At 42.1% G+C, this 24,022-nt stretch overlaps 3 protein-coding genes across 3 annotated transcripts in view; 1 reads left to right on the top strand and 2 right to left on the bottom strand.

Annotated features, from left to right (window-relative positions):
- Positions 1 to 6,984: 6,984 nt before the first annotated feature.
- LOC142097340 (nmrA-like family domain-containing protein 1) lies at positions 6,985 to 15,677 on the bottom strand. The gene is made up of 5 exons (XM_075179094.1): positions 15,572 to 15,677; positions 11,966 to 12,204; positions 10,593 to 10,842; positions 8,396 to 8,586; positions 6,985 to 7,341 (listed from the first exon to the last, which is right to left on the bottom strand). The coding sequence occupies exons 1-5, from the start codon at positions 15,609 to 15,611 to the stop codon at positions 7,162 to 7,164; spliced, it is 900 nt and encodes a 299-aa protein (XP_075035195.1). The 5' UTR covers positions 15,612 to 15,677; the 3' UTR covers positions 6,985 to 7,161.
- Positions 15,678 to 19,378: 3,701 nt separating this feature from the next.
- LOC142097339 (nmrA-like family domain-containing protein 1) overlaps positions 19,379 to 24,022 on the bottom strand; it is a 10,959-nt gene continuing 6,315 nt past the window's right edge. The window contains exons 3-5 of the mRNA XM_075179093.1: positions 21,582 to 21,831; positions 20,334 to 20,524; positions 19,379 to 19,874 (exon numbers count right to left, since the gene is read on the bottom strand). Coding sequence (XP_075035194.1) covers positions 19,692 to 19,874; positions 20,334 to 20,524; positions 21,582 to 21,831 — 624 coding nt within the window. The 3' untranslated portion in view covers positions 19,379 to 19,691. The remainder of the gene's footprint in view (positions 19,875 to 20,333; positions 20,525 to 21,581; positions 21,832 to 24,022) is intronic.
- The window catches only part of HMOX2 (heme oxygenase 2), a 27,977-nt gene continuing 26,594 nt past the window's right edge, over positions 22,640 to 24,022 (top strand). The window contains exon 1 of the mRNA XM_075179091.1: positions 22,640 to 22,910. The gene's annotated coding sequence lies outside the window, so the exon portion shown is untranslated. The remainder of the gene's footprint in view (positions 22,911 to 24,022) is intronic.

Here is a 24,022-nt window from a genome sequence, read left to right as displayed (position 1 = left end):
TCTTAGTAATGTGATGTTTATTTGACAACTTTCGTTACTGCTCTGTCAGAGAAACTTGCATTAGGCGGATGTACAGAAAGAGATATTTGCTTAAATAAAACAACTGATAACTGATAATTATTATTTTATCTATTAAAGCCCCCTGTCACCTGCACAATGGGGAGTAAGAGATTTCTCCCTCAGTTCAGTTTGTACCAGGTACCCCCAAAATACATTAATTTCACATGAAATCATTCTTACAAAAACTTAGAGCAGAAATGCTGCTCTAAGTTTGCTATTATATTGTTTATTTTCAGAAATGTCTCTACAATTGCCCATCGGTTAACGTTATAGATGGTTGTCATTTACCATGAATCTTGAATCATGGCATTAATACACGGTGGCTCAGTGGTTAGCATCTCTGTTTCACAGCACTGGGATCATGAGTTCGATTCCTGACCATGGCCTTATCTGTGTGGAGTTTGTATGTTCTCCCCGTGTTTGCGTGGGTTTCCTCCAGGTGATCCGGTTTCCTCCCACACTCCAAAAACATACTGGTAGGTTAATTGGCTGCTATCAAATTGACCCTAGTCTCTCTCCCTCTCTCTGTCTGTGTGTATGTTAGGGAATTTAGATTGTGAGCTCCAATGGGACAGGGTCTGATGTGAGTGAGTTCTCTGTACAACGCTGTGGAATTAATGGCGCTATATAAATAGCTGATGATTAATAAGGAACGTCGAGATCTTCTGTTGAGTGACGCTGTGTAATACAGCTTCATTTACAGTATATAAGTACAAATTGTTGTCAGTAGTGGTCCTTACTAGTACAATGCGGAATGTGTAGTTAATTCCTGATATCATCCGGCAATCAGTGAAAACACTCGTTCTTGCACACAGCTCGGCAGTTAGCAGCGAATTCACACAAGATATAGCACGCAATTGGACTTACATCTAAACATGGATCATTCCGTGTGAGTGTGACTGGCAGCCATACTCTGCCTCCCAGAGAGAGATTTTGAAAAGGAGATGATGATTATATATATATATATATATATATATATATATATATATATACATTTCTATCTATCTAATCTACCGTTTTTGCTTGCATCCTATTGATTGACAGATGTGCAGAAACTTGCACTCTCATCCTAACTAAGCATTCTACTCCAACAATCATCCATTGTTTGCAGGTTTCTGTAGATGAAAAAATTACTGAGTGTACTAATTAGCCATTAATAATGGAGAAGCAAGGCTGTTAAAACCAAAAGCTACTGCAAAATGTTCCTTGCTGGGAAAGGTGCAAGGTAATAAGCGTTTGTGTGACCCGATTGTCAGGTCAGGTGGCTTTACTATAGCTTCTAAATAACAGACCTCTCACATATTTGTTTGCTGCTAAGTAGCAATGTAGTAGCAGAGGTCATTTATGAAATGACAGCAAAATGCAAAATACAAACTGCTCTGTGAGCCACTTCAGTTAATACTGCGTTATCCTTGCAGAATTAATTCATTGATGAGAAGGGTGTTTTTAAACCTCTGTTTGATATCTACAACAGCAAATTAAGTGTTAAATTCGGGAGCAGAAATATTTTGTAGTTGGTGAAAGGGGTAGGAGGAGCCGCACGAGGAATGAGCAGTATTTTCAAAATTGTTCCAATAAATATTGGCCTAGATCTGCGTTCAGGAACCAAACTCTTAGCACGTTTCAGAATTTGAACTTCCTGGGGCTGCACTGATTCCATTAAAAGTGCATTGATTCTCCTGATGTTCTGCTACAGGTGTTTGTTAACAGATGTCTGATAAATGGGAGATGAGTGTCCTGAGCTGGAGGGAGGCAGTGACTTGTGTACCCGTCTGAGAACTAAGTAGTGGAAGGAGCAGGGTCCTCCAGCAGCACAAAGTATATCAGGAGATGAGTGATGTGTTAGTGAGGACAGGGCTGCATGTGACAGGGGTAGTGACATGATGTGAGAAGTGGAATGGAGGCAGCAGGAAGCCAAAGACTGAGAGTTATATAGTGGAAGGAGCAGGGTCCCCAGCAGCACAGAGTATATCAGGAGATGAGTGATGTGTTAGTGAGGACAGGGCTGCATGTGACAGGGGCACTGACATGATGTGAGGAGGGGAATGGAGGCAGCAGGAAGCCACAGACTGAGAGTTATATAGTGGAAGGAGCAGGGTCCCCCAGCAGCACAGAGTATAACAGGAGATGAGTGATGTGTCAGTGAGAACAGGGCTGCATGTGACAGGGGCAGTGACATTTGTGGGTCTACAAGATACTGTAAAAGACAAATAATGTGATGGGATCTAGAGACACACAAAGACTTTATACCAATAGATGTATAAAATTAGATTGTAATATTAAAATTATATACATTTGAATATTAGAGCTGCTAATATCATTCACAAATATGTATTTAAACATTTCACAAGCTTATCATAAGTCAAGATATTTGTGATAAAGATGTAATTATAGTGGAGATAAGTTGCTATATGGAGCAGACTTAATGTCAGTAATCGCATTGAAGAACCCTCCTTTACCAGAAGATGGCTGATATCAGAGAACAATAGCTTGCATTCAACTGCAGAGCAAGTATAAATACATTGTGAGATTTTTATGAAGTTCTGTCCAGGTTTGGGCACATTTACATATACATTCGTAATAGCTTATCTATAAAGGGTAACTTGTTCTGTAGATTTAGGCTTCACTTCATGTGGAAGGGGTACAGCTCCCGATTTCAGAAGACGAGGAACATTCAGGATCAGACTGTGGCATTCAAAAGGTTAATTGTGCCTCCATGGCAGCTGATTTCGGTATGCCGCTGTCCCGCCTGAGGGGAAACAGACAAGAGGAAGAACATACCAGTCAGACGGTTACGTCTTATGTAACTGTTATTAAAATCTTCTTTTTTTTGCCGTAGACCGGGAGCCGACCAATAAAGGCGTCAAGTTCGTTATACTATTTAAACGATACGTTCATGGTGCATCATATACATATAGATCCCATAAGTGTGAGATTAAAAATAGGGAGACCCGTGAAGTCTGCTCAGGACATAAAACCCACTCTGTATTTTCTTTTAGGATATAAATAAGGTTATACCTGTTCTCATCGAACTTGAACTTCGAGTTTGGGATCATCGGGAATTTCTGTTATTGGAAAATAAGTATTGGTGGTTAAAGATTTCGGGTGGAAAAAGATGGGACTGTTCTGGAACAATTGGGGAACATGGGAGCCATATATATACTGCACAATATTTTATTTTTTTTACTTTATCTGTATGTGACATAAACTAGTTATTGAAGAGCGGCCATCACTCCCTCATCTGAGGTAAATGTAATTACCCACAATTCCATCTGACTAGGGAAAGTTTAAGCTTAATAAATGAAGATTCCCCTCTGCATGTACCTTTCATTGGCTTCTACTGTGTCAATAGCAAACACCTTTATATCAGGCTTAGACAGTCAGTGGCTCTCCAGCTGCTTGGAACTACAAGTCCCAGCATGCCTGGCAGGGAAGCTGAGAGTTGTAGTTCAACAGTAACTGGGGAGTGAGAGGTTGCATACTGCTGTTATAAATGAGGTTTTCTAATTATTACAGAGATTCGCTTTTCCTTCCCCTACTAATAGCTACAGTTGATGGATGACACAATACAGATATTACCTCAGAGCTACAGCATACCTGCCTACTCTCCCAGAATTCCCGGGAGGCTCCCGAATTTTGGGGAGTCCTCACTGACTCCCGGAAGAGTAGGCAAAACTCCCGAAATTTGGTGAAATTCACTGCAGTGAATGGAGGGGGCGGGCTTAATCGCGTCATTAAGCTCCGCCCCTCCATTCAATGCCGTGAATTTCGACTTTAATATAGTGGGGGCGGGGCTATGGTGACCCGAAATGTTACCACGCCCTCCTCCTACCCCATGTCACATGACTTATATAATAATATTAAAAGTGGGCATGTATGAGCTACAGTAAGTCACGTAATATCAGCTTCCTCTATCTCAGGGTGCCAGGATAACACTAAAACTTCAGATTTAATCTTATCATAGAGAATTCCACCTAAAACTAGATTTGATTTTTTTTTTTTAGTCATTTTATTAACTTTAGCTCATTTAGTCTTTGTCTAGGGTGCTGTTGGCTGTTGCCAACCTCTGATCTAGTACATTCTAGAACACGACAGCTTGAATCTGATTGACTGCTATGGGCAACATCTCCACTTTTCCTTTTTGCAAGGTTTGATAGTTCTACCCCTAAGTGTGAAATACAAATTACATTTGAAGTGGTAATGAAAAACTAGAACTCAAAAGACGAGTGACACTGTGCACCAAGAGTTAGTGCCGGATGCTGGAAAGTCACTTATCTGCAGTATTCCACTGCTGGGTTGTGGTGCACGGTTTTTATTACCGTTCAAACAAATTCTAGAAATATGCTCATCTGAACAAGCAAAGAGCTTTGTGCAAACAACACAAATAAAACAATAATTTCCCTGTCAATGCACCATTTCACACCTCATCCAGCTTACTGAAGCTCCCTCTAGTGATCAGACTGTGATTGCTGTCGTAGTAACCAAAATAAAGGCTGTGATTGGTTAACAGTGTAGACTGATCCCTGCTGGTTGCTATCATAGCATCTGTGAATTAATCAGTGGAGGGAGCTTCAGCAAGCCAGTAGGGGTGAGAAATTGTCTGCTTCATGCACATGGGGGCCCTTACAAAATGTTGCTATGGGGCCCACAGATGTCTAGTCATGCCTCTGATAGTGTCCTTTAAAAATATGTTTTTGATAAGTTACGTGTAGGCTGTTAATGGCTGCTAGTCGTACAATTACTGGCTGTTAGTAATACCTGTGCAAAGCATGCACAACACCAGAAAGTGCATTATCTCTTACTGCCATTATCTGAGCCCCTTGGCTTAGAATTGCTCCTAATTTCTTTTTCCCCACATTTTCCTATTATATAAGCATTTTGTGTAAATTTAAATGAGTGGTTTTCCTAGAAAATGGTCAGTAAACTATTGTCAACTTTACTACTGTTATTACATGAATAGAGTGTATAAAATTAAGAAAATATAAATTGTGGATGGACTAGGACTTGTCTTGGTGAATTTCTCCTCCATTTGCATTAAATTAGCATTAATTAAAAGAAACAGACATTTGCCATTTTTAAATTCTTACAGCCTACGAATGTTATAATGAAGAATGACTTCAAAAACAATGTTCTGTAAAACGGATGTTTGTAATCCCATATCTCTGAAAGTAACGGCATAGTACCGTCAAACACGTTTAATAATTTATCATTTTACCAGTAGGTGTCGCTGTTCTACTAATATCTGCCTAAGATGTATTATTCTAAATCACCAGAGAAATCTATGGCAGCTCCTACTCATTAATAAATGCACAAACTGCAGATGAACACATTTTTAAGTGCATAATAATTTCTATCCTTTTTATTAAACTAAGCACTAAACTTAAACCCTAAAATTACTATTGTACTTTTAAACCTTCATGGCTTCCAATCCATCACATGTATGCTTTGTTGCTATATATCATTGATGAATATCAGATAATGTATTTATAGCACTATTCCTTTAAATAAAATTGTCTGTAAAACTTCCATTGACTTTGCTTTGCCCTTTATCTTTTGTTCCCCTCCAAATAAGGGTGACAGAAATACAATAGTACTAATAGGTCAACCAGTCAAAATACAAGACGATATGTAACAGATAACAAAATGTACAAGTGCAGACATTAACTTGCAATGCATAATCTGTGAGTGGTGGGGGGGGGACTAGGAACAGGGGGCAGGAAAGGAGGGGAGGGCAGTCCGCGTGGGTAGGAGTGTGAAAGAGAGATGCACAGGTTTGCAAAAAACATAAAACTATTGAACAAATAAAATCTCCACAGAACAGAGACCGTGTTCCAGCTTAGAATCTGAGGAAAGGTTGATTTAGGAAGGAAGACTGTGGGTTCTGCACAAAAGTTGCAGAGGAATTCATAAGAACACTCGCTATGCGCTCCACACAAGCTCATAGATAAAGTTTGCTCTCTTTTCAATAAAGCTTATGTGCAGAAAAAATAAATAAAAACTTATCGGAACAAAATATTTCCGTGGGGAAAAATTGTCTAATGGTCATTATTTTGCATCATCTTATTATATACGTTTTGTTTAATATTGCAAGCGTCACTTTACTTTGAGAACGCTTTATACTAATTTTCCTATCCAGAGGGTTTTCTCATTCCCCTGCAAAAGCAATGTTTAATCTTTGACGCGTTTCACCAAGAAGGACAGAAATAAAAGGTTACATAGTTTTTCAGGACAGATAGGACTTTCTCTTAGTAGCATTGTGGTATCTGGGTTACCTGGCGTTTCCCCGATGCTGAAAGCGTTTGTGCATATAGATGGGTGCGAAACGCGGGCCACAGATAAGAAGCGTCGTGGGGCAGAGTTATGGTAATTTATGTATCGCAAAAGTGGAAAACCGCAAGACTCAGCACAGCAGCCTATTAGGAACATTATAAAGGATTAAACATGGAGATAGTCCAGTGACCCAGCCCAAGGTAGCCCACTATGGGGCCGGACCTGGGGGGGGGCCCAGATGGGGATGGGCCGATTGACGGCACAGTGATGCAATCTTCCATGTCCTCAGTGCATGTGGGAACCCTGCGTTCAAACTGAGAATTCCGCAGATATACCTGGGAGCGCTTTTAGAGATTGATCCAGCCGAACCACGCCCACATTATTGCAAAGCCACACCCCTTTCAAGGCCAGCTAATCATGGCAGTACCGTCAAAATAGGGACTGTTGTAGGACTTTTTGACAGCCAGCAACATTTTGAAGTGGGCTTACGAACTCAGATGGGGCTCTGAATCCTGGACTTTGTTTGGTTGTTTGTGAGTCTCCCTAACATTCCTTGGACAAGTGTTAGGTGTCCCTTAAAACATCTAGCACTAGGTGGCGATAACACCTAAAATGTGCACATTGCACCCATTGTAAAAGTGCTGCAGACTATGATTGTTTATTAATATACTTTATTTATATAGCTCCAACATATAACCGTCTAGTATTTCAGTACAAAGGAGAAGATGAGACCTACGTATGGAATGTTGAACACTTGATTTGTACAATGTTATTTTAGGCACGTACAATATGTTTGAAAAGGTTTTACAGGCTAAGGCACAGAAAACGAATCTACAAGTCTGTAAATCCACACTTGTTCTCCTCCATCCACTGCTGGAACGTCTTGACCTTGGAGTTAAGTTTACGGGTGAGCTCCACATCCCGGTCGGGTCTCATGATGTAGAATCGGAACATGTTGGCCATTTCCTGTGCTCCTGGGAAGCCCAGTTTCTCGTACACCTCGGGGGAGATCTGTAGGGAAAGCAGCAACAAGAAACGGCTTTAATAACTGCACAAATGTCTGTATTTCACAACAGAGACCCTCAGTCCTTCAAATCTGATCCTCAGAGCTTACAATCTATAGCGAAAATCAATATTTGAAACCCATACTTGCCAACTCTCCCGGAGTGTCGGAAGACTCCCGAAATCCGGGTCGGTCTCCCGGGAGAGCAGGCAAGTCTCCCGCATCCTGCAATTCCCTGTCCAAAATACAGCAATTTGCGGTGAATCGCGTCATTTTGCACACGAAGCAAACTGTCCCTAAAATGTGCTGTCAGCAGCTATAGGTGTAAGTGCCAAGTGACAGTGAGGACGGCTGTGTATACATGGTAGAACATGTGTCTGCAATCAGCAGCAACTGTAAAAATGCATTTTATGTACAGTAGACATTAATAACATCCTAATAAATGTATTTCATGTAAAAGAAAAATATATATTTTTTAAAGTATTTCTATTAATGATTATATTATTAACAGGTGTTAATGTATTTCATTTTATTTTCTGTGCGTTCTGATCGGACTTGATATATACATATGCATTGTATGTGTCCTGCAGTGTGTGCTGTCTGCCTGCATACCGCAAGTGCCGTATAGGCAGCGCATACTTATACCGGTGTTCAACTGGAAACTGCGTCCCTTGATGACTTAGCACCACCATGTCGTCAGCCTGTGCGGTCTCTGTTCAAATCATGTTTGAAAAATGTTTATATAAATAAGCTAGTTTTGCACACAGGGCATTAGTTAATATAAAGGGAGTTCTGCCATTTTTTTCCCACTTGTGCGCGTCCAGGGAGTGGCCGGAGAAGTCGGGGGCAGAGAAAGGTGCGGATGCTTGTTAATGACATTACCCGTTAACATGCGGCCTGTTGGCCAATCCTTCCCCTTCTCTCTGTTCCAGAATTCTTTGTCACCGCTGCGCCATTTTGGAGCAGAGCTGCGGTATATGTAATATCTGGATATTACACCGCTGCTAAATGTAGACTAGAACATAGAGCTCAAACCCCTGCCTCAGCGGTCAGGACACTCACTTTGGCGTCTTTGATGGTCTTGCCGGTGACTTTGGACATTATCGCCGCATATTGTTCCACCGTCAGCTTATCTCCGCTGAGTCCGATATTCTTCCCTTTGTACTCCGATGGATTCTGGAGGATGCTGAGCACCGCTGGACCCACATCTGCCACAGAGATCCCGTCCATCGGTACGTCACACATGGGAAGGACTGGAATGTAAAATGACAAAAACCGACCAATCACAAGGCTCTAAAATAAACGGCACATTTCATGATAATCTTTCAGAGACTGGAGTCAGCTCTTCTCGTTTTACCCGTTCCATTATTAAGGCCAGGACTGGCACAGCTGACATTTGCCAGAAGGGCTGAGAGTATTGGGGCTGGTTGAGTTACCAAACTTTTTATTTTAAATGTCTGCTCGGTCTCTGTCAGATTCCCAGACCTGACATTCACATAATACCCACATATGGCAGTCTCTGCCTGTACGGAGCACTCTTCAGGCACCAAGCGCACTGGATGAGCACGACAAATCTCATTGGTATCGCACCTGGTGCGCCTAAATACTCTGCCTAGCGCACTTCGCTGTGGCCGTCTGACGTCCACTCTCAGGGGACATCTCGGCAAACTAGGAGTACTCCTAGGATTGCAGAGAGGCTGAAAAGTGTCCAGAGGCTCAGTGTGCAAGAGTCACCTCAACGACCACCTCCTGCCCCTTTATTACCACCCCTTTCATGAATTAAAACATTTTATCTTATCTCCTAAAATGCTGCTTGGTTTAGAAACACTAATGGTTGGAATTATTGGCAGTCAGGGGCAATCGTTACCGTCTTTATTATACGTGGCATTTTTGTGCATTTGAAGCTTTTTTTTTTTTCTTTTAAGTTTTAAAGTGCACCAAGAAACGCGCTTCTCTGTTTAAGTACAAGTGTAAGGTGCAAAATGCGTCTTGTTGTGAAGCAGTTTAGGATTAGACCTGATCCCCACCACCTCAGAGCTGAAGCAAAATTCAGAGGGAAACTGGCTGTGCCCCTAAAATGTGCCATGTCCTCCCCTTTATGTCAATTTAACAATCTCGATCTGCAAAAGGACTTCTCGTTTTTGAGCTAGGTGTGGCTACTCCTCATTAATGAATGACCTTGCTCCTCCCAGTGGTTTCCTGTGGTACAGGTTAGGATGGATGGACAGAGGGGATGAGCTTAGACCCACTGAGCCATTCCTCACCTTTACCTCCCTGATGTGGCTGTAACAGTGTGGACAGGAAGGTCCCCACATCAGTCTTGAGTTAGGCGGTGATCTCTCAGAGATTCTGCTCACGCAGACTGGCAGTTTCCTCCTACAGCTCCTCCACAGGTAGGGTAGCGGCGATGTAGGAGGAAGCCAGACAGTTCTGAGTCCGTCTCCACAGCCAACATTCGGCATTCGCTTGCGGTGCAGAAACAAGGGCTTTATCTCAAAAATTAAATTCTTTAAAGTCTGTATTTGACCTTAAATATTTAGGTTAATGTGGACTCTTCTTTGTTCCACGTTGCTTCCTTAACAGAGATCAGAAGTAATGTTACAATATCATGTTTTGAAGGTATTGTTTTTTCTGTGCGTAGCTTACAAGCTGTGGCACAGATAATAATTGAGCCCTTTGTGACATCATTAGGCTGGAATAAATGTTTGTGACTTAGTGGGTACGTGGGATGTATGCCAGCTCTGTGCCAATCCGGCCACGAATTCAACCATTTACATTTTTTCTCTCTCTCAGGGCTCTCGACCTAAACATTATAACAATACATCTGTCTAAAGAGTTATTACTCATAGACCAGATATATGTTGTGTCACAAAATCAACATCAATTGTATGAATCACAGCTGCTGTATTTATCGCTGTTCCAATATTAAATGATTTGCTGTGCTGGCCCATTCCCTAATTTCAGTCCTACTCCAAGACAACCACACAGCAGTATGAACTGACAGCCATCGTTCCAGCTCTGTTCATGGAGTTTACGTTTTTCAAAATGCAAATTTACAAATACAGTATGGAACGTTGGAGCCAAGCAGAACTCGGATGTCAGACTCCTCAGAGTTTAGAGAACAAGTGATTGGTTGCTGTGAGTTACAGTCACTGGTGCAGCAGATTACATAACTGTCTCCCAGGGTATTGCTACCTTTCTGGTGGAAATCACTGCCCAACATGCACAATACATTTCCTACATTTCCTAAGTTCCTTACCCAGGTCATAGGTCTTCCCGTCCTTGGACTTCTGTGGTTTGCAAAGAGTTAACAGGTTCTCAAAGTAGAAGGAGAGTCTCACACTGGTCATAGGGCAGGAAATCTCTCTAAAATATTCCTCCACCACTCCTTTACCATCGAAATGCAGGACCTCCAGCTTCCCTCCCGTCAGCTTCTTCACATCCTCCAGACCGCTGTAGACCACGTGCTGGAGGCCCAGCTTCTTGCACAGGTCTGCGATCACTTTTCCCTGGAGCACAAGATGTAGATACAAGTTACTGATCATAATCGTGGCCACAATGAGAAATGTCTAAATGTAAAATTTGGAGGAAACCCAGCCCCGCGCATTGAGGAGAGACCTTCTCAGAGGCCAAGGTAAAAGGTTGCAGCAAGAGACTTCCCCCCCCCTGCTCCAACCTGGAATATTAAGAAAAACTTGATCGTCAACCACTACTGATGACCTGAGGCATCCCTCAAATTGGGGACACCCCTCCTCTCTCTACCGACTCCCACACATTAATAGTTGGCAAATTTCGAGAGACAATCCCAGGTTATAATATTTTGCCCCTCAATTTGTCCCTGTTTTTCAATATTAACCAACTGTACCTAATTCTTCCGGCTTTATAAGTTAATATTTACTGAAGAAGAGTACCTAGAATGCGTATCAATCATATTTATTATATTAATCATGTCTGGTAATGATGCCATGATGGAAGTATAGTGCACTAAGGTTCATCTAGTAGGTACAGTGCTTGATGTGCAATGACTCAGTAACATAATATTCTTGGAAATTCTATTTACATGTCATCAACAAACAATGAAAACCGCAAGTAGACCCCGGAGATGGCACTGAAAACCGGCTGTGCCACTGCTTCTGGGTGCTACAGGCACATGCTGCTACTTTAGGCGGTGCCCTGGTATAGGGGCACCAGAGCAGACTAGAGGAGTTCCCCAAGGAAGGGACATCCAATACTTAAAATAATGTCCCTCCTGGATATAGCAAAAGTGTGGGATCTTGCTAGGAATTCACTTTTTCTGAAGTGTAGGGTTTTGCCTTCTTTGAAACTCTAGGTAAGTGTTATGTGGCGTGATCCAACACCCAGCTTTAAAAGGCCTTGGGGGCTTACCTTTAGAAAATAACAAAAATACATTATACAACAAAAATAAGGAGTGTGGTTGGTGCTAGATCTGCTTCCACTAACTCCTTACAACCAAAGGCAGATGCCTGTCTTGGCCACCCTTAGTTAACGCCTAGCACAAAGTCAACCAAGAATGTAACCACTTTCTGTAATTAAATTGGGCACTTATATGAGGAAATCTCCTAGTCTGTAGGATGGTCTTCATAAAGTCTCACCTTTGTCTGCTGTGCTTACCTGGGCAACCTCCTTGTCCTTGCTGAAGTGTTCCCAGAAGTTGGTGACCACGAAACCTCCATAAGCTCCACTCAGTGCGGCCGTCAGACTCTTCTCATTGTCCAGATCTGCGGACACGACCTCCGCTCCGGCCTCTTTCAGCTTCACAGCCGCTGGTTTGCTGGCGTCCCGAGTCACCGCCCTGACGGCAAAGACGCCATCCTTCAGTAGAGCGTTTGCTACTGAACCGCCCTGAGCTCCTATAAGACAATAACCGGATTCAGGCGAGGGAGAGGGAACCAGCCAAAAATTCACTCATTTCAAGAGAACACAGACTGCATTCTTATTGTTGGGTCACCTAACACAATGGGCCTACCAAAAAAAGTTGACCTACAAGTTCCCTGACATACATGGCTTATGGTTTTTAGTAGTAGTTGGCTGGCTACCATGTAACATGTTGTCTATCTGTAATGGCGCAACTCACGTCTTCAAGATGAAAATAGAGTCTTCCTACCCCCAACTTTCTGGATTTAGGCACATTTGTCCCTACTTGTGTAGTTCCATGGTGAGCGGGGACATTAACATGGTGAGTGGGTGGTGAGTGGGTGCATTTGTCACCGGTGCGTGCATCAATTCAAAGCTATTTTAGGTGTGGAGAGGGGGATTGAGGATGGCCTAGTGCTTTGGAAGCACTGGACACGATCCCGTGGGATGTGAAACAGCCCAACATGACATGACCTCCCTCCTAATGTGGAGAGATGAGAAGTTTTTTTTTACCTCAATTTGTTCAGATTACCTCCAGGAGAATATTGATCAGCCAATGTCAACCCAACACTTTCTCGAAGATTCTCTTAACTCTAGTAGCATTGATCAGACAGCAAGGCATGAGAATTCACCATCATCTAGACAGTATTCTCTTGCTAGCCTGGGACAGAGATACTCTGTTGCTACATGGGGCTCTCAGTATACTTCAATGGTTTGGGTGGTTAATCAACTTCCAGGAAAATTAGCTTTGTCCTTCCAAAAGTAGATTTATCGATAGAATCCTATTCAGCACTATAGAGGGAACAATTTCACTTCCAGATCACAAGGTGGTAATTATTCAGGAGAAAATGAAAATGTTTAGATGACAGAAGTTTCTTTCCACCAGCGATATTTTTGGCTTTCCTTGGTTCACCCATGGTCAGATGGCACAGGTATTGTTTCTAACAAATAATTGTATCATCAAAGCCTATCCCAGATTTGGATACCAGAAGAGGAAAGTAATGATTTGCTTTGGTGGCTGCCAGCTCTCTGGATGTCTCTGCTCATTGTCTGCATCAGGAAGTGAATGGGTTGTGGAAGCAGAATTTGTCATTGGTTCTATCGAATGTCAGAGATGAGGGCAGCTTTTCGGACTCTAAAAGCCTTCATTCCTCTATTGTGCCACCAAGCAGTGAAGCTATGCCTCCACAACAAGGGAGCAATGGCTTATACTGCTTTGGAAGAGGTGATTGCCCTGGTTTCCTCCTCAATGATAGGGGGAGCCTGGAACCCCTGGATATCTTTCTAGGATATTTTTCAGTGGGGTAACATCCTTCACCACCACATCCAGCGTCTCAGTTTGAACATATGAAAATAGAGAAGCTCACGAGCAAGGCCTTTCTGTTCAGGTCATAGAGACTTTGCTGAGAGTAAGGAAGAAAACTACAAATATTACATACCCCAGATTTGGGAAGAGATTATTTTTGCCGGCTCAGGATTCTAAATGTGTCTCAGTTATTACTGATTATAGCTATATTTCAGTTTGGTGATGTTTTATTGCAGTCACAGAATAAGATGATATTTGGCAGGTGGGTATCAGGCGTGGGCAGGATGACTAGCTAAGGTCAAAATCTAGAGATGAAAAGATCAATGTTTATCGCTTTTTCCATACAAGAATAGGAGCTGAGAAGCCAACTCACTAGGAGCATCACAGCTACAAACGATGAAAGAAAAGACTCATCTATACCGGACAGCAGATAAACAAAGTACCAGAATGTGACGTAGGTCTACTGCATGAGAACGAAGAGTTTGTGGTCAAAACCAGAAACAGACCCAGAAGGCAGCCTACCTGAGACGCACAGGAGGATTCAGACCCCCGAAACATAACCCCGTCCACCTGGCGCACAATGGTCTGCTCCCAAAACCCCCCCCCACTGACTAAATTTTCCCATTGCAGTTACCTGGCTGGATATCGTGGCAGTATAGTGAATTATGCTGAGTGTCAGTGGCTGCTCATAATGGATCATGTTCTACTCTTATTAATGATAATATAGACAGTTCTTATAGAATATATAGATCCTAGAGAGCAACCAAAACCATTACCATTACTCGCTGTACTAAGGCTCTTAGAAGTCCTGATTTAAGAATCCTCGACATGCATGGGATACTCAGTGACCTTTGTGAATAGTATATATATCACGCACATTTTATTTCCCCAGTGGCATAGTGTATTTATTGTATATCCAATGGGCAGTGTTAGTTAAATAATGTAACCTACACTCAGGGCCGGATTAAGGAAATGGAGGCCCCTGGGATAAGGGGGCCTCCATTCCCCCGTGAGGGCCCCCCCCCCGCAGAGGTGGAACACATCACCGTCAGGACACACGCCAAAAAAGTTAACTTGTGTTCAGCAAAGCCACTTAGGGTCTGCACATTTGAATGTAGAAAAAACCTATCTGTAATAACATTTCAAACAAGTGTTACAAGCTATAACAAACACCCCTGACAATACAGCAGGAAGGAGCTGGGGAGGGCTCGGAGGGCTGCACGTTGCCCACGCTGACCTGGTTAGATGTCTATGTAGAGCATAGAGGACCTACTAAGATACTCAGACTGTGGGTATATTTACTAAACTGCGGGTTTGAAAAAGTGGAGATGTTGCCTATAGCAACCAATCAGATTCTAGCTGTCATTGTGTGCATTAAATAAATGACAGCTAGAATCTGATTGGTTGCTATAGGCAACATCTCCACTTTTTCAAACCCGCAGTTTAGTAAATCTAGCGCTGAGAGTTAACATTCATAAGCATGCAGCCTATTCACTGGGTACCAGTAACATGACCTCTGTTCCATGCAAGTTACTGATGCAATTTAATAAGAAATAATCCGTGTAAACTGCATATATTGCATATTTCTGCAAGGTTGCCAGTCAGCCGTGACTCTACAGACAGTTCCAATTGTCATTAAGAAATACGTAGACTTCAGTGAAAACGTATTCTATGTGTGGTCCTTCCAGTGAGAGCACAGCTCCGATACCTCTTCTAGCAGACACTGCAATTACTTTTCTAATTTTAGTATTTAAAAAAAATAATTCTTCAATGAATATAAAATAGGGATACACAATGGAAACTGCATATAATATACAGAGCAAGGGAGAGTACTGTGCCATTGATCAATAATAATAAAAATAGGGACTTTTTTGGGGGACAATCGTTTCAAGGGACAATGCTTTAAAAACTGGGGTTGTGCCAAAAAATGAGGGACTTGTTGTCAGCTAACAATGCATGAAGTATTCAGTTGTATTGAGAGTGTAGAGAGTTTAATCTGCCAGACAATGATCCCTCTGGTCTATCTCCAGAGGTGCTGCAGCCTGTGTCTCACTCACCTGTTGCTCCAAAGACAACGATAACTTTTCTTGCAGCCATGACGGAGGAAATTGCTAAGGGAAGGAACGGAACTCTGAGAAGAAGTCAGACAGGAATTAGTTACTGTATATAAAACTTTCCAGTCCCCCCCCCCCCCCCTTATGTAAGACTGCCTTAACCCAGTGACTCAGCAATTGTCAGAGAGTTATAACAGCAGAGAATTGATTTAGTTTGCAGTAGGTTAACCTGTACACACTTGTTGGGTGTAACCCTGATAGGAGGCAGGGAAGCTAATTAGAGGTTTACCCCTCAGGGATTTATTTTGTGCTCATTTTATTCTTATCCACAAATGACAACAATAGCAAATATAGTAAATGGTTGGTTTAAGGCAGTGGTCAGGGAACAGGGGTAAATTACCCCAAATGGGGTAAAAATGAAATTCCTGGGGGTAATGCTGCCATTTCACATGCTGTCAGTTGGATTGTAGACCCCTTTAAATGTGAAATTGCTGTTGTACCAGAAGAGCTTCAAGGCTTGGCAGAGGCACTTCTTGAGCTTCGATGCAATAATAAAGCACGTATTGCATTTGAAAACAAAGCAGATCTGTCATATTTTTGGATGTCAACAGCTGCAAAGGCATTCAACATTGCACATGAGGAGGCAGTCAAAAAGCTGCTGCCTTTTGCAACAACCTTCCTTTGTGAACAAGGATTTTCCACTCTAACGAACATAAAAACAAAGCAGAGAAATCGATTGGACGCTGAAGACTGTATTCAAATTGCTCTGACATAAAAATGCCTAAATATTGATGCTCTCGTATCAAAAATGAAGCAACATCATTTCTCCAAAGCCTGAAGGTTTGAAGTTGAAGCTTTCAAAGAAATTTTAAATTCCAATAATTAATAATATATGATTTCCTTCCTTTTCAAATCAAGGGGGTAACGTCGGCGTATCTAAATATATTTGGGGGTAAAAGGTAAAAAAGTTCCCTGACCCCTGGTTTAAGGAAACAAGGAGCACACACTTTCTGCAAAATATTATATATAAAGTGTCTAATCTCATTCTTGCTCTTTGCCTATAATAGCAGAATGTATAGGTTGAGTGTAGTTCATGTTACATTTAAGTTACAAGTACATTTAAGGCTAACAATTCCGTCCTATACCAGGGTACAGACCTTGTGATGGATAACGCTGGTAGGAGCTAGCTGGAAGCTGCTGGATTAAAAACACCTAGCTATATATTAGAGATGTTCTCTGATCCCCCGTGTTTTGGTTTTGGTTATGGTTTTGGATCTGGATTAACTTCATGTTTTGATTTTGGTTTTCGCAAAACCGTCCTCACGTGTTTTGGTTTTGGATTCTGATTTTTTTCCTAAAATCCCTATTTTGTTTGCTAAATCACAAATGTTGGCTTTTTTTTGTTCCTACATTATTATTAACCTCAATAACATTAATTTCCAGTCATTTTTGTCAAGTAACAAGAACACTGCTACCCCTCCTGTTTCTGTGTGAGCAATGTCACTGAGCAATGTCACTGGGGACTGGAGAGTGACAAGACACTGCTACCCCTCCTGTTTCTGTGTGAGCAATGGCACTGAGCAATGTCACTGGAGACTGGAGAGTGACGAACACTGCTACCCCTCATGCTTCTGTGTGAGCAATGTCACTGAGCAATGTCACTGGGGACTGGAGAGTGACAAGACACTGCTACCCCTCCTGTTTCTGTGTGAGCAATGGCACTGAGCAATGTCACTGGAGACTGGAGAGTGACGAACACTGCTACCCCTCATGCTTCTGTGTGAGCAATGTCACTGAGCAATGTCACTGGGGACTGGAGAGTGACAAGACACTGCTACCCCTCCTGTTTCTGTGTGAGCAATGGCGCTGAGCAATGTCACTGGAGACTGGAGAGTGACAAGAACACTGCTACCCCTCCTGTTTCTGGCGCTGAATCTCCTGGGGAGGGAGGTACTTATGGAATCCAAAAACCCACGAGATCCAACAATGCAACAATGACATTTCGCCTTTATTCAGATCTGAGGATGCGCAAAAGTACAGAGCCGGCTCACGGGCCTACTCGGATCCCCTAAGTTCGGGTGGCCTCGGTTTTCAGTATACCGAGCCCGAGCATCTCTAGTATACACAGGTGGGCTATAGTGGAGGCAGTCACAGCCTTCATAGTGTTAAACAAAAAAAGGGAAGTCTTTAGGCCGCACCCCCCAAATTTGGCAAATGTATGAAAAGGTCCATCACCCTGTGACTGCTGTTACATAACACAGGAACATAGGACACTTAGATAATGTCCCGGTAGATGGGCATTCACAATCTGATCAAAACGTACAGGATCAACCTCATGTTTATATCAGAGATTATATTGTATATTGATATTACAGAGTTTAATACACAAATGGGTGTTATTGTGATTAGTATGTCTTTAGTGTGTAACGTGGGCGCCTTCATTCTTGTCCCACGTCTGATACCAGGTATGTTATTCACAGCCATAGCTGGTGTCCATCTGCTGTGCAGAGCCCTCTCTGGTACCAAATGTATTGTGCAGGGCTTTATGTGGTGCAGAGACTTATCTGGTGCCAACCTGGTGCAGAGCATATTTAGTGCCCATTCTTTTATGCAGAGCTATATACTGTATGTTGCCCAGTGTATATATAGTTTTCAGTGCATTTTGTAGAGCCATACCTGGTGCAGAGCCTTCTCTGGTGCTCAGTCTATTATGTACTTACTGACAATCACTATGCTGGCTTTGTCCTCATCTATTGCAGGCCAGGCCAACCTGAGGCTCTCCAGGTGTTGTGAAACTACAAGCCCCAGCATGCTTTGCCAGCAGAGAGCAAGTCAATAGCTGGCAGGGCATGCTGGGACTTGTAGTGTGGAGTGCCATAGGTTGACCAAGCCTGGTCTATTGTGTTGAAGTGATTCCTCCCCTACCTGGTTTGGAAGCCAACTGGAGTTTAGTGAAGAACAAGGACAGGTTACCTGCCAGTGCTCACTACTCTCCCGCCCCATGAGACAAAATCCTACAGTGTGATTAGATAATGCATAAAGCTACTGACATTTTTATATTTTTAGAAGTTGACATTTTGATAGATTTGTAGCAGTGGTAGCAGCCATCTTTCTTTTTACACCACTACAATGTCACTGACTCCCCGCATGCCGCCGGTTTTCTGAGTACTGTATATTTTGTCCCTTATTCCAATTAACTGGAGAGCTCAGACTAGTATCTTTTCAAACTCACACGATACATTTCAGCTGCAATATCCGGCTCACCAGTAGATGGCACTGGTTAGGAATAACCTTAATATCCGTTTGTTTAGTTTCCACAAGGCAGCAAATGGGCTCAGTCACACTCTTTTGTTGGTAAAAATGCATTGAAACTAAAATGCGCGTTGTACGCTTTTTAGTGATGTGTTTTTTCAATGTGCTTTCAAAGTGTTTTTACCAATACAATCTACAGTACCCATAGCGCACATTGGTGTGTGAGAAATAATTTCCTTCTCAAGTCGAATAAGTATAAGGACGTCTTTGATCCTTCCAACTCCGCTCATTAACCGGAGCAAACTTCTGTGGCCCCTCAAATTTACTCATCGGGGTCTGCAGACCCATGTTCTTCCCCGCTAAGCTCGGCGCACATGCTCGAAAGTAGTAATCTCACGAAAGAGCATTTGCGCTACAGCTCTGCACTTCAGCGGTTTGTCAATCACCTTTTCTGCGTCAATCAATCAAAAATCCCCCCCTCCCTACCATGAAAGAAGAATATTACAAACACTGAGCAGGGAAAAACATAGACCATTGTATGCCACACGTCTTGGGTTACAACAAAGTTTTATTATGGCGACTCGGTTGCCAGATTCAGAGTTAGCTTGTCTTGAAAATGTAATTAGTGTAATTAAGCTTACAATGAAATCTACGCCCCATTCTCTGTCATGTATTTGAAATGTAGGTATCCGCTGGGGTCATGGGGGTGCTAGGACAACTGGTGTCCACTTTTTGCATTTTTTTAACACAAGAAAACACAGTAATAGGAAATTCCAACTTTTGTCTCAAAGCCATTAATAAAAAAAAATTAGATTTTTAGAGTATAAAATGAATATGCCACATAACACAAGACTTGGTTGTTGCTTCTCCATCATTTACAGTCTTTAAAAGCATCCTTGTTGTCCTCCATCCACTGCTGGAACGTCTTGACTTTGGGGTTGAGTTTGTGCGTGATCTCCACGTCCCGGTCGGGTCTCATCATGTAGAATCGGAACATATGGGCCATGGCTTTTGCTCCTGGGATGTCTCGTTTCTCATAGTCGTCAGGATGAATCTGAAGACACAATGTTTGGATACGTCAGTTGCGCTGGTGATGGACACCACAAAATAATACCTGTCACCACCACAAAGGCCGATCCTCATCCTCAGTATTGGTGTCCAAGTGGGCAACACAAAACGTTGGCCTAATAGAACGAGATCGGCCCATTTGGTGCTTGGACCTGTTAGTGTGGTTGGAAGATAAACGTATATATAGGCTGGTAGTGGTCGTTTACTATGATGTCCGATAATGATCTGATCAATTTCAACTGATCATTTTTGGACAATTTAAGTCTAAAGAGTTTCATTTGGAGAATTAAGGCAAATCGGACATTGAGTCATTGTATTTAAAACACTAACTCTATGTAGGAACTCTAGAAATGTTTCTAAGGTCAAGACTATTTAATAGACACTTCAGCAAAAGACAAGTCACTAGACCAATGAGCTCAAAGATCTACTGTATCGGGAGACGCACCTTGGCATCTTTGATGATCTTGCCCGTGACTTTGGACATAATTGCTGCATATTGTTCCACCGTTAGCTTCTCTGCGCTGAGCCCGATGGTCTTCCCTTTGTAGTGCGATGGGGATTTTAGAATGGAGACAACGACTGGACCCAGATCTGCCACTGACATCCCATCCAGAGGTTCATCACCCATTGGCAGGCCTTAAAACAACACATGGCGTCAATCAATGAATCAGAAGCCCAGACACACAACACTATTTTAATGGATCTTTTATAGTTTTGTTTCATTATTATTGTCCACTGCATCTATTGAATATGTATTGTATCTAGTATTATTATATTTTGATTAAATGATTTATTTTATTTGTTTGGATTCGCTGTTGCTGTAGTGCCAGACAAGCACTTTGCACATTCGCACTCTTCCAGTTAGTTCCAGGATACAGTGATCAAATTGCTCTACGCTGACCATTCGGGCAACAATTAGTTATATATTTCTCTGAAAACATTTTTAATGCATTTATCTATTATCATATAACATTATTGGAGATTATTCTATAAAATAAAGGGAGTTAAAAATACGTAAATAAATGTTGGAATGATACAATATTGGTATCACACAGTATTCTATAAAACCAAGGTGAATACAAAGCTTCGAGTTACAGCTATTATTTAAAGGAAGAGAATAGTACAATATAGTACTGTAAAATTTGCAACATTTTATAAAAATTACTATTTAATTATGATGATTTAAAAACAAAAATGATTGTAATGTAAAAAGTAGTTTAAACATATTTCTAGAGGTGTTAACTTTTTTTTTTGTTTCTAAATCAAAAATTATAATTGCAGATGCTTTAAAAATAATTTTTTAAAGTCTCTTTTAAGTATAAAGTCTTTTAAGGAATCATGTTAAGGTAAAATGTTATCTAATCAGCTGATTATAATATCACTTCACGTTCTGAAGTAGTTATTGTACCTTTATTTTAATTTCTTGTTTATGTCTTACAATAATTCTGTGGTTGATATTACTTTTCAAGTACCCACGCTTTTGCTAATTTGTCTGTGAATTGGAGTTTTTGTTAGATTGTAGATAAAAGTTGTGTTTTTTGCTTTTTTGGGGGGGGGGGGTTGTTCTTGTTTTCTTTTAGAAAATATGGAACACAACTTAAGGGCTATGTAACTCCAATGTCTGCTTATTTGGATGCATGGTGTATCGGATCACCTGACACACAAACACACACCACCTCCTCAGGATTCGTACATAACAGGTAGCTCTTCCCGTCTTCGCACTTTTGGGGTCTGAAAGTATCCAGGAGGTTCTCGTAGTAGAACGACAGTCTGACGCTGGTCAAATGACACCCGATGTGCATAAAATACTCCTCCACCTCTCCCTTAAAGTCAAAGTGTGGAACCGACAGTTTCCCCCCGGTGATCTTCTTGACGTTTTCCAGACCACTGTAGACCACATGATCCACGTGGAGACGTTTACAGAGATCCGCCACCAATTTCCCCTGAAAACACAAGAACATCTCGTTCACAATGGAGAATCGGCTGTCACTGGTGAACCGATCTGTCATCTGAATCAGCCGTCACAGTCACGTGAAACTACAACCGGAGTCTGTAAATTAAAAGGATTCTCCACCTTCAGACAACTAGTTTATTGGTTTCGCCGTACCTTCCTACAACTTTTAGTAAAGGCATTGCTTTTTCTTCTAGCGTTTCTGTGGTAATTATATTTATATAATCAGGGGCTATTTTTATGGGATAGGACACAGCCAGATTCGCTTTTTACATTAAAGGCCCACATGCCCCCTTGCAAAGCGTGAGATGCAAGTGTACACTAAACATAAGGGGTATCACATTTTATTACTCATTTCACAGGCCTATCGCTTTCCATCCTGGAGCGTGAATCCTTCAGTGTTCTTAAAGGAAAAGTGAAAACAATAATATGAGTTAATGGTAAGAAAGTGGATAAAAAATGAAATAGTGAGTGAAATAACAGAGATAGCTGGTCACTTGTGCTTGAACGCACCCAATGCGTTTCGCCAGTGTGAAATGGTTGTGACAAGTTTTTATACCTCCCTGTAGACTTCTATTGGTTGCCGTAGTAATAGTTCTGTCACACATTACACCAGGTAACCTGCATTTTGGTCTTTGTTCTTACCTGTTTCTCTTGGCTCTCACTCCCTGCATTCACTTGTTGGTCTGAACTGATCATATGCACACACCTGGTTTTTTCCAAACTTCCTGCATTCTCTTGATTGCCTAATTGCCTGTCTGCTCTGCCTATTTAAAGCACCTGCTTCTCTGCCAAGTCGCCAGATCTTCAGGTCTCCTTACCTGTTAGGACGCTGTTCTCTCTGGCTCCCGTCTGCACATCGGTATTCTCAACGCCTCGGTTCACTACCGTTCACCTGAACCTCTGCATTTACCATCCAGCAGTCCTGCTCCACTCCACGGTTCCATCTCACCCTGCGCAATCCCCCTTAGAGGACAGCGACCTGGGGCTAGAGAGCAGCTAAGTCCATATTCCATTGCGGGGATCCCTGGTGAATACCTCTCTACCGTTGGACTCCGCACCTCTCCCGGGGTAAGTCTATCCAGAGCGGAGCCTCGAGGTCTATTCCAAACTCAGGCTCTGTGACAAGTTTGGATTCGCTGTGTGTGAGTCATGTGATGCTTAGTGTAGATTTTGGCGATAGTGGTCAGGGCCGGATTTACCACTAGCCAACCTAGGCAATTGCCTAGGGCCCAGCGGTCCCCAGAGGGCCCTCCCAGGGCCGGCGGTGAGACCACCCTTTAAAAATGGGACACTACTTATGGACCAGTGCTATATGCTTGCCCCCCCAGGCTAAAGTCTGCCAGCCAGCCCCTGAATAGGAGTATATGTTATGCTACAAAACTATAGTGCTATGGATTTTTTCAGTGAGGGGGCCCCAAACCAGTATCTTGCCTAGGGCCCCATGAGGTCTAAATCCGGCTCTGATAGTGGTAGACATATATGTATGGTTACATGTACATGTGTATGGTTTGCCTGATTTGCATAGGTTTGTTGTTAGACCTATGTCTACTGTATGCTAAATTTAAAAAAAATAAAAGAAAATAATTATATGTATCTATGTCTGTGTTGGGACTCTTTTGGTGCCAGTGTCTCAGATTCATGGATCCACCTTGTCTCAGTTGTGTTTTCCATTTTTTTGGGGGGGATATTCTATGACATCAATTCCAGTGAATCTGAAATGTGTGATTCACCTGTCATGTTTGTCTAAAAGTTACATACTCAACTAAATTTTGGGTGTGTTTAATCAACTGGATATTTGACATATATTCAAGGAGTCTGACCAGAGGGATAAATTTATCAAGCTGCAGGTTTGAAAAAGTGGAGGTGTTGCCTATAGCAACCAATCATATTCTAGCTATTATTTTGCAGAATGTACTAAATAAATGACAACTAGAATCTGATTGGTTGCTGGCTTATAAGGGGTTTATTAATTGATAACTAAGTTTTGATGTCGAAAGTCAGGGCTAAAATTGAATACTAGCGTCGGTGTGTTTAGCCAAATCCCATAGGCTGCATTTTTTATTAGACGATGCCCCTGGTTCCTAATGATTGGATAGGCTGCAGTCACATGACCATTGGTTCAGACATACAAATGGCTGCACTAGAGGTTACTAACAAAGCGGAAAATGGACGAGGCGCAG

Source organism: Mixophyes fleayi, chromosome 7, assembly GCF_038048845.1.
Source record: "Mixophyes fleayi isolate aMixFle1 chromosome 7, aMixFle1.hap1, whole genome shotgun sequence".
Classification (NCBI taxonomy): Eukaryota; Metazoa; Chordata; class Amphibia; order Anura; family Limnodynastidae; genus Mixophyes; species Mixophyes fleayi.
This window is presented reverse-complemented; position numbering and strand designations above follow the sequence as displayed.

What these genes read in the sequence shown, in the direction of transcription:
- LOC142097340 (XM_075179094.1), bottom strand. Translation starts at nt 15,611, where the DNA reads ATGGCTGCAAGAAAAGTTATCGTTGTCTTTGGAGCAACAG. An exon ending in CGTTGTCTTTGGAGCAACAG is followed by an intron (nt 12,205 to 15,571) that starts GTGAGTGAGACA and finishes ATTGTCTTATAG; the next exon opens with GAGCTCAGGGCGGTTCAGTA. An exon ending in AGACCATCAAAGACGCCAAA is followed by an intron (nt 7,342 to 8,395) that starts GTGAGTGTCCTG and finishes CTTTCCCTACAG; the next exon opens with ATCTCCCCCGAGGTGTACGA.